Below are 21,021 nucleotides of genomic sequence, written 5' to 3'. Positions count from 1 at the left end.
CAGCTTCTTGTTGGACCAGACTCCCTTTGTGAGTCTGAAAAATGTGGTAGCTGCTTTACCGATGCGCTTGGTTACAAAACCGATGTGCTTGGTTACGAAACAGTCCTGGAACGTGCTGGAATCCCTAGCATGTATTCACTGCTGAAACAGAGGCGCCTGCGTTGGCTCGGTCATGTCGTGAGAATGGATGATGGCCGGATCCCAAAGGATCTCCTCTATGGAGAACTCGTGCAAGGAAAGCGCCCTACAGGTAGACCACAGCTGCGATACAAGGACATCTGCAAGAGGGATCTGAAGGCCTTAGGGATGGACCTCAACAAGTGGGAAACCCTGGCCTCTGAGCGGCCCGCTTGGAGGCAGGCTGTGCAGCATGGCCTTTCCCAGTTTGAAGAGACACTTGGCCAACAGTCTGAGGCTAAGAGGCAAAGAAGGAAGGCCCATAGCCAGGGAGACAGACCAGGGACAGACTGCACTTGCTCCCAGTGTGGAAGGGATTGTCACTCCCGAATTGGCCTTTTCAGTCACACTAGACGCTGTGCCAGAACCACCTTTCAGAGCGCGATACCATAGTCTTTCGAGACTGAAGGTTGCCAATACAGCTGAAAAGTGCAGAAAATTATCCTGCACTTGGATTCTCTAATGAGAATAGCTGTCTATATATCACATTACAGTTGTGCTGATCTCTTGAATCAGATCTTGAAAGAATGGCAAACAAGAAAACAAAGTTAAGCCCAACTTTGCTTTGTCTTTCACAGGGCTGGGGAGAAAAGAAATTCCTAGGATCCAGTTTCAGATATTTTGAGCTGGCTCTGTAAAGAACTGAACATAGTAATTTGAAATCCTATAAGATGGCTTTAAATTTTTTGGTACCTTGAACAACCAATGTTTTCAGTCTTGGTTCTAATGGCTCATGATTTGTACGCTGGTATATATTTTTCCAAAATATCCCCGGTTTTTTCCCTGTTGCCGGGATTGCATGTATCATTTCCTCCAACCCTGTTCCACTTTGCACGAATTTTCCCCTGCTAGGTTTAAACCATGGGGAAGGTTTACATCTTCATAGACCTTAATTGGGGCCTGAAGCTGTCTTCCAAACCTTAATCAGAATTTGCTTGTTAAGTTAAATTCAGCAGGTGGCATTCACACTGGAGAAAGACTCTGCTATTCTTTGAGCCACTCCCAATTCCTGGTTAAGGGGTTAGAGCAGGGGTGTCAAACTCATTTCATACAGAGGGCCGAATAGCATTCATGATGCTGGCTGAGGGCCGGAAGTGAAGTTATTAGGCAGGAAGTGATGTCATTAAATAGGTCATGGCCAAAAATAAGCAGTTTTTCTCACCTGGGAATTCATTATCTTCAAATGATAGAAAATATACATATCTTGCTTGTATTCAAAATATGGGAAAGCTCAATTTTCAAATGGGCTGCCCTTTCAGCAGTAACACCTTAATGTGGCTCAGCAGCTGAGAGCCTGAGGGCCGGATAAAAAGCTTCCGCGGGCCACATCAGGCCCCCGGGCCTTATGTTTGACACCCCTGGATTAGAGCATTATAGTGCATTCCAGTCTTATTTTGTACACCTCCATGCTTGAGAAGGTGCTTTCTTGTGTATCTAGCTTAGGAAAATTCTTGACTGTTAATATCCACATTGCCTAATGGAACATATAATATGAGTTTTCAGCGCCTTCTTTCCCTACCCTTTCCCCATAGGTTTTATATGTATTCATGGCATAAAATTCAGTAATGGCTATCATTTTAACAATCATAATAGTATTTATATACCACCTTTCTGTTCATTCGATGGCTCCTTTGACTTTATTCAAGGCGGTTTACGCAGGCAGGCTTTCTCTAAACCCCCAAGGGTTTTTTTTACAATAAACAAAGAAGTTCTGTCTTTCAAGAACACACTACTCCCACGCTGACAAACAGCTACAACTGACTTCTTGTCTCTCACCCATCCTCAGTTTGTCAGCTTCTCAAGGTCTCACTGCACACAGAAGCTTCTGGTGATCTTGACATGGCAACCTTCAGGTGTTGTCTTAGTGCTTAACAGCAGCTTTACTCTCTAGATCAGACCTTCTGCCAGTATTTTAAAGCAGTGTTTGGTCTATTTGACAAAGATTAAAATTCTTCTCTTTTATTTTAATACAGGTGTTAATGCTGACACTGCAAAATGACCCTCCAATGTTGGAAACGGGTGTGGAAGATAAAGAAATGACAAAAAAGTATGGCAAGTCCTTTAGAAAACTAATTTCACTGTGTCTTCAGAAAGACCCTTCTAAAAGGTATGCTGTACTGTTTATTTGAGATGTCTTCCCTTTTTCTTTCTCATCAGAATTGTTTTGATTGTGCATATATAGGAAGATTGCTTCTTTAGGAACTCCCATCCATCTTGGGATCCTTTTCCCATTAAACTAATGGGAAAAGGAATCCAAGAAAAACCCATAAAATCCTACTTGACATTTCTCTGAGTTTATTATAATTAGCCTTCCTGAAATTTAAGGTACAGTTTCATAATACATTTCCTTAAGATTGAGAGTTCCAGCATTTCATGATCGCTTCTCCAAAGGTTCTTACTACTTTAGCCTCATTGACCAATTCTTCTCTATTGGTTAGGATCCAGGCAAGGATGGCCCCTCCAGTCATGCCTTCTTCCACCTTCTGTAGGAAGAAGTTATCATCCAGGCACAACAGGAATTTGTTGGAGCTCCATGCTTAGCTGAGTTAGTCTCCTAGTAGACATCCAGGTAGTTTGAAGTCCTCCATTATTGCTGACACATGTTTCATTGTAACATCTTTAAGTTGTTTCAGGAAAGCATCACTGATACCCTCCCTTTGAACTCATAGTCTGATAGATTCTGACCGCAATGGTTTTTCTAATTTCTTTTCCCCCAACTTACTCAGATGCTCTTCCCAGGGCTGCCTTGTCCATTCTGTTCGATTTCTCTGCAGGATTACACAGTATTGGAAAACACTGCTACCTCCTCCCCTTCTATCACATCTGTCCTTTTAGAAGAAGTGAAATCCTTCAATTCCTGCATTCCACTTGTGAATCATCACACCCACATTTGGTTGTACCAATCAAGTTAAATTTACCTTCATGTTGTAGAAGTTCAAGCTCATTGTGTTAACTTCCCATACACCTGCATTTATGTATATGCAATCTAAGTCTTAAAGACTATGAAACTACCTTCCTGTAGTTTGGGCGTTGCTGGGCACCTCCAAAGACTTGCTAGTTACAACCGTATCTCTAAAATTCCTATCTGGAGGGTTTACCTTTGAATTAAAGTTTCGGCTTATTTCTCCAACCCTTCCCTCGAAGCCTTCAGTTTAAAGCCCTTTTTATTAGGTTCGCTATACTTCTGCCGAAGACATTCTTCCCAGACCCTGTGCATGCAGCCCATCTCTTGCCAGTAGCCATTCATCCAGGAAGTGTTGTTGTTGTTGGCATCCTTCAGTCTCGGAAGACTATGGTGTCACGCTCTGAATGGTGGTTCTGGAACAAAGTGTCCTGTCCAGTGCGTGAAGCCTGGGTAAAGTAGGTATGGAGGATAGGCTGTTACCCATGCAGCAAATCCCCCCTCTCCACGTCGCTGAAATGGTCCAATGGAAAGGCAGAGGCCAATACGGTTGGTTCCAGCGGCGTCGCAGGAGTTGCCAGAACATGACTGTGTTCAGCCATGAACTGCCTCAGGGACTCCGGCTCCGGATTTTGCCTCGAGGTTGACTCCTGAAGCCTTTTCCATAACTGGATATAGCCACAAGGCAGTGGAGGTTTGGGATCAGAGTTTTCCTTCTCTCAGATGAGCTGCCTTCCCAGGCTGACGAGTCCCATCTACCCGGTGGCTGTTTAGTCGCCTCTTACGACAAGTACAGCCAAACTGAGGGCCTATTCTTATCCCCAGCCCCCAGGGGAAAGTGTACACAGAAAGTGTAGATCCCCAGGAAGTGTAGACCACTCTTAACAGCAAACTTCTTCAAGCTTGCTAGAAGAGATGCAGATGAGCTACCTCTCCCACATGCCTCTGCCTGCTGGTTGCTAGTGAAGAGTGAGGGGGTTGTTCAATGTATTTGTGAAAGTGTGCTAGAAACAAACTGTTAGAATTTTTGACAAGTGTGTCTGATTTTTTTTTCTCTTCCCCTCTGGGGACATTTGCAATCTCTCTTCAAAATCCTTGGCTTCTTGCAGTGTCTTATTAACTCTAAATCCCTAGGGCACATACATTAAGCTAAGGTCTGCCACTTGGCAGCAGATAAAAATTTGTTTAGTCCAAAATGCTTTAGAGGACCCATTTTTATTAAGCTGCCAACTGTGCACAAATGGCCTACTCTTCCAGTGTTGGATTAAAGTAAAGGAGGCAAGCAATTATGTCCATGAAGCACAATCAAGGCTACCTTTATCTTTTTTTTTTTTTAAAGCAGTACAGTTTTACAAATTGCTGATGTTATGGTCTTTATTTAAATGTGCAAAATTATAATCTACTGCCTTGAAAATAAGATGAAGTTTCTTCTTTACAGTCCATATTGAGCATGTTGTTGCCCAATAAGATGATATCCCTTGCCAGGAAATGGTCTTGTTTTCTCCCCAACAGTCAAGTACCTGAAAATGGTCTAGAACTTGGAACTTCTCCTGTATCTGGTTGCTGAGAATACAGCACTGATGGCTGCAATTAAAGAATGCTGCATTTATTTAACATACAAATACTCTGTCTTGCCTTTTTCCTGGAAGGTGCTCAAGTTTGGCCTGCACTATTTGTTTTTTATTCTACACCAGTGGTTCTCACATTTTTAGCATTGGGACTCACTTTTTAGAATAAGAATCTGTTGGGACCCACCAGAAGTGATGTCATGACCAGAAGTGACATGAAGCAGGAAAATTTTTAAACTATCCTAGGCTGCAATCCTACCCACATGTACCCAGGAGTAAGCCCCATTGACTATCATTGTTGAAAGCATATGCATAGTAGCCTGCTAAATGTACAGATCTGTAACATTTCCCTAAATGCAGTCACATATCATGGTAGCATCAAGTCTAAACTATTCAAAATAAAATATTGAAATGAATGGGAACCACCTGATTTGGTTTGTGACCCACCTAGTGGGTCCCGATCCACACTTTGAGAAACACTGCCCTACATATTAGTAGACTAGGTTTTTGAGTTGGTCCAGAGTTCCTCCTCTCATTCTGTCTGCAGGCTTTTGTCTTGTTGCTTTTAGTGATTTGCTGAAGACATGTAGATCCAAATAAGAAGAGTCTTTTGTATCTGATATATTCTGACTTTTTTCCTTTTAGGCCTACAGCAGCAGAACTTCTAAAAAGCAAATTCTTTCAAAAAGCAAAGGTAAAATCCTTAATTTGATAAGTAAGTCTGCTTATATGAATCATTCTGCTTCTTTGGGACGAGACTTAATTATAATAATGTTGGTTTTACAGACTAGAGAATTCTTGATTGAAAAGCTTCTTACAAAGACACCAGACATAGCACAAAGAGCAAAAAAGGTAAGTTTCTTCCCACTTTCCTATTCTTGGACAACGTAGGCTTACGTTCAGAGTCACAAATGCTAGTATGATTAGGGTTGATGTCTTAAATGCTGCTTTTAATTGGTGGTGGTAGTGTGGGGTCTTTAGATGGAGTTTCCTACCAGTAAAACTAGAAAACAAGTTTTTTGAAGTCTAAATCAGGGGTGGGCAAACTTGCTTAATGTAAGAGCCACATACAATAAACTTCAGATGTTGAGAGCTACAATATTTAAGAAGCATTTAAATCTAATACTTGCTCACCATGAACATTAAACTTGCATTTTAATCTGGTGAACTCTCAGTTTATACCTAGTAATAAAGACTAGTAATTATGAAACTTAATAACTTTTATTTACCTTATTATAATAATTGTTATACAAAAAGGAGCTTAGCTAACATATTTCCCACAAGCCACACAATATATGTCTGAGAGCTGCATGTGACTTGTGAGCTGCCATTTGGCCACTCCTGGTCTATAAAAAAGACACACTTTTTTCCTTTTCTGTTGAGATATTAAGCTTTTCTGTTAAGTAGATATTTTAAAAATGGAGCAAGTCTCTCTTGCCTTTTGTTGTCAGTTGCAAATCTCTCATGGGTTAGGAAATATGTTCTAGAGACTAGATCAACAAATTTTTACCTGACTTTACTAGCCGTTACTAGAGATTTCAACCAATTCTTTCTTCTTTCCAAGTTCTGTGCTATATGCAGAGCCCAGGAGGGTCTGCATTCTCTGCCCTTGTGCTGGGCTTCTGTAGAAGAGGTGTTACTACCATAAGCCCCACTGGATCAGGCCATAGGCCCATCTAGTCCAGCTTTCTGTATCGCACAGCAGCCCACCAAATGCCCCAGGGAGCACACCAGATAACAAGCGACCTGCATCCTGGTGCCCTCCCTTGCATCTGGCATTCTGACATAGCCCATTTCTAAAATCAGGAGGTTGCACATACACATCATGGCTTGTAACCCATAATGGATTTTTCCTCCAGAAACTTGTCCAATCCCCTTTTAAAGGCATCCAGGCCAGATGCCGTCACCACATCCTGCGGCAAGGAGTTCCACAGACTGACCACACACTGAGTAAAGAAATACTTTCTTTTATCTGTCCTAACTCTCCCAACACTCAATTTTAGTGGATGTCCCCTGGTTCTGGTGTTATGTACAGAAGCTCAACAGAAAGGAAGAAGAACTTGTTCTCCTAAGTTCCAAGCTCTCAAGTGAACTGAAGAAAACTGGGGAAAGGGAACTAATATCATCGGGGCTTAAGAATACGTGTAGCTACCATTAGGCATGATGCCTGATGTCTATAATTCATCAGTGACTGCAGCTTGTGACAGGTCTTGGTTACACAGCAGCTCAACCTGCCTCCTATCTACAGTGTGTAAGATTAATTTGCTTCATTGCATGCGCTCTTGACTTCTGTATCATTTATGCTTCAACCCTACTTATCTTGCATGACCTCATTTCTCTTCCTTCCCCCCCCTTAATTTAAATTTCCTTCTCATCAGACCATGTACTTGTGATGATTAAAGAAAATTCTAATTGGTCTTTAAAGACCTTTACTGATCTGCTGGTGATCAGACTTTCTGATTTTAGAAGTCCTGGTTGCTTCTCCCAATAACACACAATATGCTGGCTAGTCAGAGATGATTCTGCAATTCTTTGGAAATATTCAGAGAGGCAAATATAGGTGGAGTTGAGGGGTCTAATTTTAGATTAGTGAGAAAGTTTGTGTCTTCAGTAATTGTGATAGCAGATAATTTTTTTTTCTAAAATGGGGACAGCAATAATAATGGAATTATTGTGCTTATCTATATTGCTCCCTCATACCAGGATGATCAGAAAACAGCTTATTCTGAGTGTCTCCCCTGCTTCAAGGGTCTGTTACTTGTTCTGCTGTTCCCCTGACTTTTATACCTTGCTGTATGCTTGAACCTGGCCTGTTTAAACTTGGCACAGAGATGTTTGAGGGTGCTGCTTACCTGGCCTAATGCTCATCTTTGGAAATAGGTTTCTATATGGCAACTTAAATCTTACGGGTGCTGCATAGAGGCAATAAGAAGTACTAGTCTGTTTATGTACTTAAGTTAATAACAGATGAAAACACACCCTTTATCACATGGCAGTTATATAATTGGGAAGGCTGTTAGCTTGCCGACTGGCCCATAACACATGCAGGATTGGTGTGCCAGAATTCTGTGGCCTGGGCAGCACCTGTACTAGCATGCAAAAGCTTTACATATGCAGGATGGGGCAGGGACGGAGAACCTCAAACACTACTTCTGCCATGAGGCGCACCTGTGCTGGCACAAGCTAACTGGTAGCAATGACATTTTAAATTGAGTTCTGGTTGCATAATGTGAGACTGCAGCCTCCATCACCAGCATCACCTTGAATTAAACATCGTTGTAGTCGGAAATGTATTTATACAGGTGTTCTTAATCCCAGTGCTTTTTATCTTTTGTGACCCAAATCCTCCTAAATTTACTATGGTTTGAAAACCATTTGTTCTGCTGTAAGGAATTCTAAATGGCTATCCTTCCTCATCTTAGAAGGTTTTGTATTTCAGGGAGTGGGCTGGAGGAAATTGAAGTGACCAAGGCTAAGCCTAGCAAACAAGGCTTTGATTCTTTCTCAAATTGTCCTTATTTTTCAGGTTTTGGTTTCTTATCAGGCAACTATAGCTGCCTCAGTTTAAATTAAATTTCATGACAGTTAAAGTGTTCGTGTTTTACTGCTAGTGCTGATTTGGGCTAGGGATTTTATTTTTGGGCATAATTTACTATGAAGCACCTAACTTGTTATGAACTGCAAAACACCTTACTCAGTATTAATATAATACTGATTGTGTTGGTACAGGATCCAGAGGCACTCCAAGAGTGATGGTCCTCGTATTTAATGGAGGGATCCCTACTGATTCCAACATAGATCCCAGATCCCTGTTGATCTTTTTCAGCAGCTGTTTGCTGAAGTATCATTTTTTTTTAATAGTAAGCCCTTTCCCTAAAGGATTCTGCTGTATTATAGCACTTTGAAATTTCTTTGTGGAAAAGTGGTATATAAAAATTGTAATTAACCTAGTGATTGTGCTTTGTGTATTTCAATTATTGCTGACACAGTCTAAATGAACAGTCAATGTTTTATGTTGCATTGTATTTCTAGATTGCACTATTGATGCAATCACTTGTATTAAGAATATTTACATCAGCCATTTTCAACCACTGTGCCGTGGCACACTAGCGTGCCGCAAGTGATCCACAGGTGTGCCACAGGAATTTGGGGGAAGATCATTTCTTTGTAGGGCCAATGGGGATGTGAGCCCCCACTGGCAGCATGGTGTGCCTTGTCAATTGTCAAAAAGCTGGTGGTGTGCCTTGACAATTTTAGTGTCTTGTCAGTGTGCCGTGAGATGAAAAAGGTTGAAAAATGCTAATTTACATGCTACTTTTTAATAGGTCACAAGGTGATTTAGAGATAAAATAAATACATACGTGCCCCCTTATCCTGACCCAGAGACACTGACCTTCTTGGTCAATTTTTTACTAATGCCATTCCCTAGCATACAAAGGCTCTGTGAGACCTTGTAGGAGTTGGGGATGTTTTGCTTCTGGGTTCTCACCCCCTGAGTCTAGCTTGTCCTCTGATAATCTGGTGCACTTCCAAAATTTGAATTGGGAACAAAACAGTCAACACAGATTCTCAAACAAAACTGGGATTACTTACTAGGACAGGTTTGGCAGCAGTGTTTCTCTGTTGGTTCAGTAATGCGATCTGGCAATCATACAGCATTGTGCTATTATAGCTCTTCTCTTCCAACTCCGTCTTGCCACACAGAATGGCTAGGAGCTGGCCCATATTTACTGTTTGGGCTGCTTAGCTCCTCCCCCTTTTCAAGTGACCATTTGAGAGGGAATTTCAAACTGATCTGCCCTTCCTGCACTCTTTTAACTTAAAGGGCAGGAGATGTGGTCTGGAGGTTAAGCTGCTGCCTTGCATGAAGAAGCTAAACAAGGTCAACCTTGGCCTTGCTTTGGGTAGGCGACTGGAATGCCACTGAAAATATATGGTTGGTAACCTTCAGTTTCGAAAGATTATGGTATAAGCCTACAGCACCCGGTATTCCCAAACGGTCTCCCATCCAAGTACTAACCAGGCCTGACCCTGCTTAGCTTCCAAGATCAGACGAGATCAGGCATGTGCAGGGCAACAGTTGCTGCCAATGCCACTGACAAAGCTCCAGAATGGAGGATGTGGATAGTAGAGGTGCAGGCAGCAGGCGATAAATGGATAACGTCATGAGAACCCGTCTGAGACGTGATTTGCGGCTACCTGTGGAAGCTTGGAAGGCGAGAGCTGTGCAATCAGGATGAGACTGCACTGTGAAGAGAAACATTGAAGAAATGGAATGCGTTTCTCTCGTAGAAAAGAAAAAAAAGAATAGAATAGAAATAGAAAATAGAAATAGAATAGAAAATGTTTCCTTTACTTTTCACGTCAAGTTGGATTGCTGCAGGGCAGTCTATGGTGCTCTGGGAAGCCATTTTCTGATGGCGCCAACTTGAGGCTTTTCCCTATCCCTTGGCTCAGTTTCAAAGCATTCACACTGGACCTGGGGGAAAGTTGGCTGTTGCCTGCAATTGCTGCTGAAGGAAAGGAGAGAGGAGTGGTCAGATTTGGCATCCCCCTCCTTTGAGGAACTAGGTTTCATTGGATGTCTCCTGGTGATCTGTGGAAGCAAGGACAGGCCTGAAGCGCATGGCCTTTGCTTCTTCCATGTGGCCTTAGCAGCGCCACTTGGGGATGGGTATTTAAAGCACCCAGAGAGAGAGGAGAGTGAGGCAGAGGCAGGCCAGAGTAGGGAGGCAACTGATGCTGGAGTTCGATGTGTTTGCCCGTCTGCCCAGCCCACCCATTTTCTTCATTCTCGCCTCCAGGTTGTCCTTGTTTCACATCCTTGCTCCAGGGAAGCTGAAGCACTGCATGTGAGGGCAACTGGGACGGAGGATTTGATTTGAACTGGAAATGACGGAAAATGTCATTTCCGGTTCCGATTTGGGCATCCACAATGTGGGCGATTTGTGCATCCACTAATTTTCTCAGCCTTGGGTGTTTGGGGAACTAAACCCCTGTTGATAATCAAATTTGACCTGTAAATGGTTTAGGAAGGAAACTTGTAGTTTGAATTCTAATAGATGTCACACAAATGGAAAAGGAACCAGGAACCATGACACATCTGAGCTGGCTGATCGTCATTTTTTTTTTTTTTTTTGGTAATCCATTTTAGGGCAGTGTGTCTGGAAAGTGCAGCATTTAGACTTTGACTGTTTAGTCAATCTAGTAATGGCAGCTGGTTTAAACATGCATTGGACTCAGTTGAAATAGTAAATCCTCCATTCCAATCCTGTTTTGCCAGGCATGGTTGGAATGCAGAACAGTGAGATAGTAACATTGACCGTCTTCTCATTTGGCCACCACTCCATGGTGCACTTCAGTTTTGGTGTCTGACTCCTGAAAGTTTCAACTTTTTCCCATGTCAAATAGTTGTCAGCAGGCATTCTGAATGTTCAAAATGAGGGCCTAGCCTTACGTGTTTTCCACCAGTACTTGTAAACATAGGCGTATGTGACGGGTATTGGCTAGCATAGATAATTTAATGGACTAAAGCAGTGGTTCTCACACATTTAGCACCGGGACTCACTTTTTAGAATGAGAATCTTGTCAGGACCCACCGGAAGTGATGTCATGACCAGAAGTGACTCATCAAGCAGGAAAATTTTTAACAATCCTAGGCTAATTCCTACCCACACTTACACAGGAGCAAGTCCCATTTACTATAATTATTAAAAGAATATACATAGTAGCTTGTTAAAAGTACAGGTCTGTAACATTTTCCCAAATGCAGTCACATACCATGGTAGCATCAAGTCTAATATAAAATACTGAAATGAATGGGGACCCACCTGAAATTGGCTTGTGACCCACCTAGTGGGTCCTGACCCACAGTTTGAGAAACACTGGACTGAAGTGAACTCAGTTAATCTCAGATCACAAAAACCAATTTTGATTTGGCTGTGACTTACTGTTTTTCATACAGAGAAGCAATAGTAAAGTATGCCTTTCCCCCTGTGTTTTGGTCTTGAAACAGCAGAGGGCAGCAGTGTACTTTAGTGCTCTTTGGAGTGAATAAAGGATAAATAATAAAAGATTGCATTTTCTACACTGGAACTTAATTTTGTACCAATAACCTTTCCTTTGAAGTTTTTTAAATTCCCCCGTTCAAATTCTGGTTTATTGTATTCTGTTGAGCCTGCCACAATAAAGGCTATTCATATAGATAATTTAAAGGCACATTTAATTTGTTTAAATGAGTGCTGTGCAATATTGCAACAAAGCTTTCATTATAGGCTAAAAAATAAAGGCTGAGAAATCCTTTTTTAATTACAAACCACATTGATAAGCGCAGCTGTGTAGCTTGAAGGGCATCTCTAAGCGCGAGGAATCTGGTTGGTTGGTTTGCTTTTGTTCTGTCAGGAAAGCAGGAGATTTCCAAGTGCACGGGTTGCTTTAGTGCAGAATTTTTCTCCTGCCCTTGATGCATATGGTTGCATTTAGTCATTCGTAGTTGACCTGAGCCTAGAACTCTCTTCAACTTCTACTAGAGTAGTAGTTTTCAAACTGAGGGTCAGGACCCGCTGGTGGGTCTCAACCTGATTTTTGGTGTGTTACCAAAGGGTGATGGAAAGATCAGGTAATTGCCTTAATCTCTGAGGCTCTTGGAAAATCAGGTACTATAGCTACTCATGACCCTGCAATGAGCTCAACTGCTACAGTTTGCAAGATAGCTGCTAACTGCCCTGCAAGGAGCTGAGCTTCTAGATGTCCTTTTTAAAAAAGTCTGGTAAACCTGGCTGGGTCTCGATAGACTGTTTTTAAAAAGTGAGTCCTGGTGCTAAAAAGTTTGGGAACCACTGCTCTAGAGTTAAATGGAATATTATTTAAGTATTACCACAATACTTGGTTTCATAGCAGAGTGCTTTTATGTTCAATAGCTTGCTGAAATGTTCTTCAAAGATCAAACAGGTTTTAATAGTGTGACTTGGGCTGTGAGACTATATTAAGCATCTATATTTTAAATTTTCAAACCGCAGCACTGATCTTTACTGATGTAAGTTAGAGCAAATACTATTAATAGGGAATTCTAAAGAGTTTTGTTGTGGTGCTCTACTTTAGGTGAAGGAGAAATTATTAGGATATAATAATGCTGACCACTAGAGGGAGCAGTCAGAATGGATAATTTCAGACTCATGTTTGTACACTGTATGTTGTTCATTCTTTTCAGTTTTTGAGAACTTGCTGATACTGTATAGATGGAAAGTCTGATTCTCTGCGTATGTTCTGTTTCGGGTTCAGTGATTTCACCCAGACTTTGTGGGCTCCATTTAAAATTAATATTTTGTGGGCTGGTTTATTATGCATGCACAGTAATCCCTGTGAGGCATGTACATACCCACATACAGAGAGTGCCAGAAAGATAAATGGATAGACAGTTAAGGTCATTTTTATTCTATCTAATGGTGTGAGTGAAAAGGAGTCTTGGACAGAATCTCTGTTGAACGATAAATTCTTCTGCATACCTTGATATTGGAGTAAGTTATTTGTCAGACCTAACATTCAAGAGAATGAACACGTTAAGCTTTTGACTGCAGATATATCCAGGCTATTGAGCTTTGAGTCTGGCTCCCAACACAGAATTGCTGCCAGAAACACACCAGTGCTTCCTGCCTGCCCCCTTTTTGGAGGTATTTCACCCCACAGTTTGTGTTATTTTAAAAATTTGTCATGTTATGAATGAAACTTGCAGCATCTTGCACTAAGCCTGTGACCTGTGCACATTTACCTGGAAATAATCCTTATTGACTATAATTGAACTTAACTTCTAAGTAGACATGGCTAGGATTGGGCTGCAGAGAATTTAAGGTGGAAAAGCAGCAGCTTCCCAGTTGTGGAATTCCTTCTCTCAAAAGGCCCAGCTGACCCTGCCTATCTTCAATTAAGCAGTAAGAACCAGCTTGTTTTGCTTGACTATCCCCGGGCTTCCTTCTTAGTTTGCTTGCTTTTCTGTTTTGCCCAGTCTGCATGTGTTTGCTCATTTCTCTGTTTGTGATTGTTTCTAAACTGTTTCTTTTAGAACTGTTTTGCTGAAGTGTTATAAATTGCCTTGATAGTCTTGTCTTGCCTTCAGTGGGATCAAAAGATGGCCCAAGATTAAATATATCAAAACGGGGATATTCCTTGCACAGTCAGGCACCTCCTGTAGCTTGAGCAGGGCACTGTTGTCTATAATGATTCATTTCTCACTTTTTGGAGGTTTTCAGCTGACTGATGAAACTTGGTTGAGCTAATGGTTTGGAAACAGTCAAGAGGAAGAAGCTGGTAAAGTGAGGCTTCCTGTCCTGTAGCTAGGGGGAGTGCTGCACTGAGGCCTGAGTCATGAACGACTTCCATTTCCAGTTTCTCTGTCTAAAGTGAATTCCTTTATGTAATGCAGGTGTGCTAAATGTATATCTTTGGTTGTTGAATTGGCATTGTCCCCTTGAACAAAGCATCTTGATAGGTGCTTTCTTGTGACCTCATGACAGGCTATGCTCTTTTTGTTTGCTTGGATTATGGTGTACTGGCAATTGGTTATGAGATTGTCCTTATGAAGACTTCTCAGCTTGAAAGTGTTGACAGGATTCTAGGAGTGTGAGGTCAACCACCTGTATGTTTCGCACCTTATTCTGCATTGGGCTGTTGGTCTGTATAGCTAGCCTGTTATTGTCTCCACTTAATTGAGTAGCTCTCTGGCAGAGATTTTTGAACCCCGCTTTGTTTGAGTTCAGAAATATGAGCATACCACATCTGAACACCAAGAAAGAAACAAAATGCATGAAAGGTAGAGAAGCTGGTTTTGATCTTTTCAGACCTCAAGTTCTCTGAAACCTGTGGCGAGAAATATGAAAGTTCAGAATCGGAAGTGGTTTCTTAAGAAATGGATTCTAATTATGTGGCTTCAGATGGTAGTGTTCTTAGTTGTTTAAATAACAAGATGCAGGTTTCATGTGGCTAACTTTTATTTGCAGTTACTGAGAGAGATTTTCTGGGGTGATGGTTGATACATGACTGAAGAGTTTAGTGTCATTAAATTCTCACTTGACTTTTTAGAGGGAGTCGAAGCAGTTTGAAAGAGGGATTGTTACTTGTGGGATGCACACTCCTCCCACGGCTGTCTCTGGTCAATTCATGTTGCAGTGTTTTGAATTGTCTCTGGATGAAGATGACATTTTTTTTGAGAAGATTATTTCTCAGTCCAGATAAAATAGTTCATTTTGTTTATTGCAGTATTCACCGCCTCCCTTTTTACACCTGAAAAAACCTAAGATTTTGAGTACTTGATGTTGCATCCTGATTCTCTCTGAGTATATAGACAGTATTTGATGGTATTGTTTTATGTGAAGGCATTTAGTCTTGTATTGCATACAGATACATGCATGTAAAATTTTATGGGTTGTCTCCCAAGTGGTACTCAAGAAACTTCTGTTCATTTGAGGAGGGTACAGCTTTGTTTCTCTCTCAGTCCTGCTGCAACCCTCTACTTCGTACAGCCTTCTACTTCTACATGCTGTCCTGTTCTGCAGGGTCCCCAAGTAGCAGTTTTTCAGGTGCAAAGGGAGCCAAAGAGGGAACTGGCAAAATTCCCCCCTCCCAGCCCCAATCAAACCAAATGCCTTCCAATTGCAGAACAACTTCAGGTTCGGCCTTATGATGTCAACAAGTTTTTAGACATAGTAGGAAGTCAATCTATTGCATATGTTTCCCTTCCCCCATTGCTTCAACATTTTCTGGAAACTTTGCATCTCTAGACTAGACTACTTTTTTCTATAGCTAGTATTACTTAATTTCCAGCTCAGCATTTATGGTTCATTAAATTTTTTTTCTGTTTTGCTGGCTATTCTGCTATGACAGACATTTCTATGTATTTCTATCTTTGAAAAGGTCTTTGAAAAGGTCGACAGGCATGTGGATGCAGGACATTATATATCTGGACTTTCAGAAGGCGTTTGACACGGTCCCTCACCAAAGGCTACTGAAAAAACTCCACAGTCAGGGAATTAGAGGGCAGGTCCTCACCTGAATTGAGACCTGGTTGAAGACAAGGGAACAGAGAGTGGGTGTCAATGGGCAATTTTCACAATGGAGAGAGGTGAAATGCGGTGTGCCCCAAGGAACTGTCCTGGGACCGGTGCTTTTCAACCTCTTCATAAATGACCTGGAGACAGGGGTGAGCAGTGAGGTGGCAAAGTTTGCAGACGACACCAAACTTTTCGGAGTGGTGAAGACCAGGCGTGATTGTGAGAAACTCCAGAAGGATCTCTCCAAACTGGCAGAATGGACAACAAAATGGCAGATGCGTTTCAATGTCAGTAAGTGTAAGGTCATGCACATTGGGGCAAAAAATCAAAACTTCACATATAGGCTAATGGGTTCTGAGCTGTCTGTGACAGATCAGGAGAGAGATCTTGGGGTAGTGGTGAATAGGTTGATGAAAGTGTCGACCCAATGTGTGGCGGCAGTAAAGAAGGCCAATTCTATGCTTGGGATCATTAGAAAAGGTATTGAGAGCAGCTAATATTATAATGCCGTTGTACAAATCGATGGTAAGGCCACACCTGGAGTATTGTGTCCAGTTCTGGTCGCCATATCTCAAAAAGGACATAGTGGAAATGGAAAAGGTGCAAAAGAGAGCGACTAAGATCATTACTGGGCTGGGGCACCTTCCTTATGAGGAAAGGTTATGGCATTTGGGCCTTTTCAGCCTAGAAAAGAGACGCCTGAAGTGGGAACATGATTGAGACATACAAAATTATGCATGGAAAGGATAAAGTGGATAGGGAGATGCTCTTTACACTCTCACATAACACCAGAACCAGGGGACATCCACTAAAATTGAGTGTTGGGAGAGTTAGGACAGACGAAAGAAAATATTTCTTTACTTGGCGTGTGGTCAGTCTGTGGAACTCCTTGCCACAGGATATGGTGATGGCATCTGGCCTGGATGCCTTTAAAAGGGGATTGGACAAGTTTCTGGAGAAAAAATCCATTATGGGTTACAAGCCATGATGTGTATGTGCAACCTTCTGATTTTAGAAATGGGCTATGTATTAGAGTGCCAGATGCAAGGGAGGGCACCAGGATGCAGGTCTCTTGTTGTCTGGTGTGCTCCCTGGGGCATTTGGTGGGCCGCTGTGAGATATAGGAAGCTGGACTAGATGGGCCTATGGCATGATCCAGTGGGGCCATTCTTATATTCTTATGTTCTATGATTGTTGGCTGCCTTCTTAAGATTCATAGCAGATGGAAAAGTGGAACAGAAATATTGTAATAGTCCTTGGGGTAATGACTTATTAATTTTGGCAGTTCAGAGAGGGTACTATTTAATGAATATTATATTAGAATTGAATTCTTGCTCCCGGAGAACTAGGTTCAAGTCACACCTCATACTCAAACTTACTCAGGTTCCTTGAATTCTCCATTTCTTAACTGGAGATGTAATAACTTAACAGGTTGAAAGTGAATGTAACGAAGAATACTTCTTTCCTCTTTAATTTTTGGCCCATGGGATTTCGCTTAATGCTATGAGGCTGTTGTGACAGCAGATCTTGTGACAGCTGTTGTAGAGGCTGCAGCAGTGCTGTAAGTAGTGTGCTGCTGCTGCATCTGTCGAAGCCACCTGTGCAATCAGCTGGCAACTCATTGTGCCTGCCACTGATGGGCCCAGTTTGCCCCAGAACAGGTGGAGAAGGGAGAAGGTGGGCATGGTTTGGGGGATTGGAGGTGGTGGATCTCAGCAGCAATAGCATGAGCCAGGACCCTATCCTCACTTTCCCAGCGTGATACATCCCTTAATTCTTCTTGGACTTATGCCTGCACATAATAGTTAACACATGTCAGAGGACACCCATTAGTGATTTAGGTGGCTACTGTGAGGTAGATAAATAATTTTTGATACCTTTGTCAGACACTCTGATCACCCATCCACCATTTAATGCAGCATGCACTCCCGTCAGTGTGGCTGCATGATGGAAGATGATGAGGGATGGAATTGGGCTGTTAGGTGGCATTTTTTCATTCCCAAATTGAAAACCAAATTAGCGTGTTCAGATTATTAAATTCAATTTCACAATAAGGATTGCCAAATCAAGACTGTGAAATAGCAATTTGTATTTGTTCAGCTATTACTCTCCTTCTCTAGCACCTCCCCCCCCCTTTTTTTTTTAAAAAACTGCTGTTTGCAAGCAACCTATAACCCAATTCTGTCCAGGCCTTGTGCTGACAGAATTTGCATTGCATCAGCGCAAGTCCTAGAGTGACCCATAGGCCAAGGCTGCCAGCATAATCAGTTAGTGGCTGCGGGCACATGCCAATGACTTCCAGAGCCCCTGCTGGAGCGCGTAACTGATGGAGGGAGTGTTACAGGGGAAGATTAAGTTGGGGATCTGGACTTGCCAGGAGCACATGGGTGGGCTAGGGCTGGATATCCTCTGTCCCTGGCCCAGGCTCAACACACCCCTTTTGACCCACGGGTTTGCACCAGCCGAGGAGCTGGCACAGATCCAAGGAGGCCCATTGGGAAGAAGGCAGTGGTGGAGTTGGTAAGTAAAGTTTTTTTTTTACGTACCTCTCCACTGCTGCCTGGTCCCTGGCTGGGCCATAACATGTAGCAGAGGTGGCACCAGCACTACTATGTACTCTGGGCCGGCCCAGGATAGGATTGGACTGTAATCGACATAATCAGTAAAAGTGAAAATAGCTTTTTAAAGTACTTTTACCTCCTTCCCATAAATCCTCCTAATTGACTTAATTAAAAAGGACGCTATTCATTTTTTATAAACATCTTTTATGGTAATTAAATGTATTTAATTATAACTGAACAATGAATATTTGATGAGTTGCTTGTAGTGCAACAATGGCTCCAATTTGGGTATATTCTGAATTAAATTGCGGGGGTGTAAATTGAAATGAACCATGTTGTATAATCTCAATTGGTTTTTTTTAAATTAGAGATTATCCATCAAATTGCAGTATTCCTAGTCATGCACATTTAAAAAGAAATATATTGCCTGATACTCTTGAGCTGCTATTTTAGAATTCACAGTTTTATACTCTTTAATGGAGATAGGAAAATCTGAGTATTGGTTGACCTCTGTATCTGCAGATTCAGTTATGCATGTATCAGGTCCATGGGGCCCCTGCACAGGTGTTCTGAGCCCAAAAGAGGCCTGGGCCTCCTAATGCCTTATAAGACATTAAAAAATCACTTCTAGTTTCTCCTTGAAACCAGAAGTTTTGTTGTTTTACCTTCCGAGCTCAATCTGAGCCTGACAGAGGCTGCTGATGGATGTCCGCAGCCTCTCTTGGGCTCAGAGGACCCTCTGGTGGGTGGGGGAAGCAGGCATTTGCCTATATCCACAGTTTCAGGTAACCGTGGGGAGGGGGCATTCTGGATCAGAACTCCCACGGATATGGGGATACCCTTGTACTTATTTAGCCAGATACTGGAGATCAGCATTAAAAATAAGTAAGTATAGGTGTGTATTACTTAATGACAGGGATTACGTTCTCCTATCCCCGTTATGTGATTTGGTCATTAAGTAAGCATTCAGTCCAATCTAGTACCTTTGTGTAAACAGACACTCCCTGCCAGACACTAGCTGGCTACGTAGGCTACTGGAGATAGATTGCCTCTTCTTTGCATTAAGAGCCTCTCTGTTGTGTAAACAGACACTCTGCTGCAGGCTATGGGAGATGGGATTGCCTCATTAAGAGCATCTTTATTGTGCTTTGACCACCGTCATATATGTGGTCCATTGTTAAGTGAATGGTGAAGCGGCGCACGCCTATAAATAAATAAACTCCAAACACTGAAGAAATGTCTATGCCAAGGGCTTCTACCGAAAATGTGGCATGGACTCCTATCAGTTTTGTATTATGTAGACATATGGAATATTGCTTTACTGAACTTGGAGTGCCTGATTATTTTGCTTGTATACTTTAGGCAGGGTGAAAAAACAGCACTCTACCATTATAAACCCTGAACATTCGGCACACTATAAAATCAGGTCAATTTGCCATGCCCATAAAACATTTGGCTTGGAGAATCAACCGCATGAGGAATATAACCCAAAACATCCTTTTGTAACTTGCTGTCCTTTCTCTGGAAAGATCAGTGGATTTTGTCTCTGAGAATGTGCCTGAATTCTTTGTAGAAACTCATGCTGGAACACATGTGCTGAAGGGGACCTAAGCAGGTACTTGGTAAGAGGCAATATGTCATTCCTTGATGGACTGGACTCTGAGTTTGTAGTCTAGAATTTGTCTATTTTGCATTTGAGTGGTTTTACTGGTGTGTTCAGCCATGCTGGCAACAATGTGCCAGTTGAGAATACTGGATATACCTGGCTATTTTACTATAGCACATGGCATTTTGCAAATCACTATCCCTTCTAAAGAAGCATCAGGTATTCATATTGATCAGGTGCATCTCTAGCTAGTGGCTGGCAAAGCTTCATCCTTGGTTCAGGTGGGAGGGATGGACTGGAGATTGAGCTATTGCCTTGCCCAGAAAAGTTAAGCAAGATCAGTTCCTTGGATGGGAGATGGATTCCACTGTCTGTGCAGAGGAATGAAGTGTGGAGAAGACAACTGGCAAAAAAAACACAAAATTGATAATATCCTTGAAAAGGGTCTGAAGCTTGGTTTGCAGCTGCCTGTGAGAGTTTGGAAAGTGCCAGAACCAGAAGCCATGATGACAACTGTACTATGAAGGGAAACATCTGGAAATGGAGGGTTCTATGAGTTTCTCACATGGAATGATACCTGTGAAAACCTCATTGAAAAATGGATATATGTTCAGCCTGCTTATATAAACCACCTTGAGTCTATGGAGAAAGGCAGTATATAAATATTGTAATAAATAAATAAATCTTTGCCTGGATGCATCTTTCCCCAGTCCAGTGTTGAACTGAAAGATGAGTCAAGTGTGGGTGCATGGGGTAAATTAGTAAAGCCAACAGAACGTGCAAAGTCTTAGGTAGCAGGAAAATTAAGGCGACCACACTAAAAATTTCATTTTCTACAGTTTTGGGGAGAATGAGTGAAAATTGAAAGCACCTTCAATGTCATCTTAAACCTAAGGGTTTTTCTTGATGTTTCAATGTGAACAAATTTGAACCTGAAACCCTTATAACAAGCTTTGCTGCAGTGAGCGTCCCTGTTGTATTTCTCTTCAAGATGACAAGCCAGAACCATGTTTTTATGCATGTCTTGTCTCATTGGTTCCTGATAGCTTGCTGCATTGTTGTCTTGCATTTCTGGGTTAGTTTCTGACAGGCTGCCTAATGCTAAAGGTAAGACCACCTGTGGTATTCCTGCTGCCTGGAATTGTCTTCTCTTCATATTAGCAGG

At 42.0% G+C, this 21,021-nt stretch overlaps 1 protein-coding gene and 1 pseudogene across 1 annotated transcript in view; one reads left to right on the top strand and one right to left on the bottom strand.

Annotated features, from left to right (window-relative positions):
• Positions 1-21,021, top strand: part of STK39 (serine/threonine kinase 39) — a 135,537-nt gene that overhangs the window by 63,061 nt on the left and 51,455 nt on the right. Inside the window, exons 8-10 of the mRNA XM_066634709.1 lie at positions 2,151-2,284; positions 5,293-5,341; positions 5,434-5,499. Of these exons, the coding sequence (XP_066490806.1) occupies positions 2,151-2,284; positions 5,293-5,341; positions 5,434-5,499 (249 nt within the window). The remainder of the gene's footprint in view (positions 1-2,150; positions 2,285-5,292; positions 5,342-5,433; positions 5,500-21,021) is intronic.
• LOC136637456 (5S ribosomal RNA) lies at positions 9,619-9,735 on the bottom strand (annotated as a pseudogene).

Source organism: Tiliqua scincoides, chromosome 1 (genome assembly GCF_035046505.1).
Source record: "Tiliqua scincoides isolate rTilSci1 chromosome 1, rTilSci1.hap2, whole genome shotgun sequence".
Taxonomy (NCBI): Eukaryota; Metazoa; Chordata; class Lepidosauria; order Squamata; family Scincidae; genus Tiliqua; species Tiliqua scincoides.
This window is presented reverse-complemented; position numbering and strand designations above follow the sequence as displayed.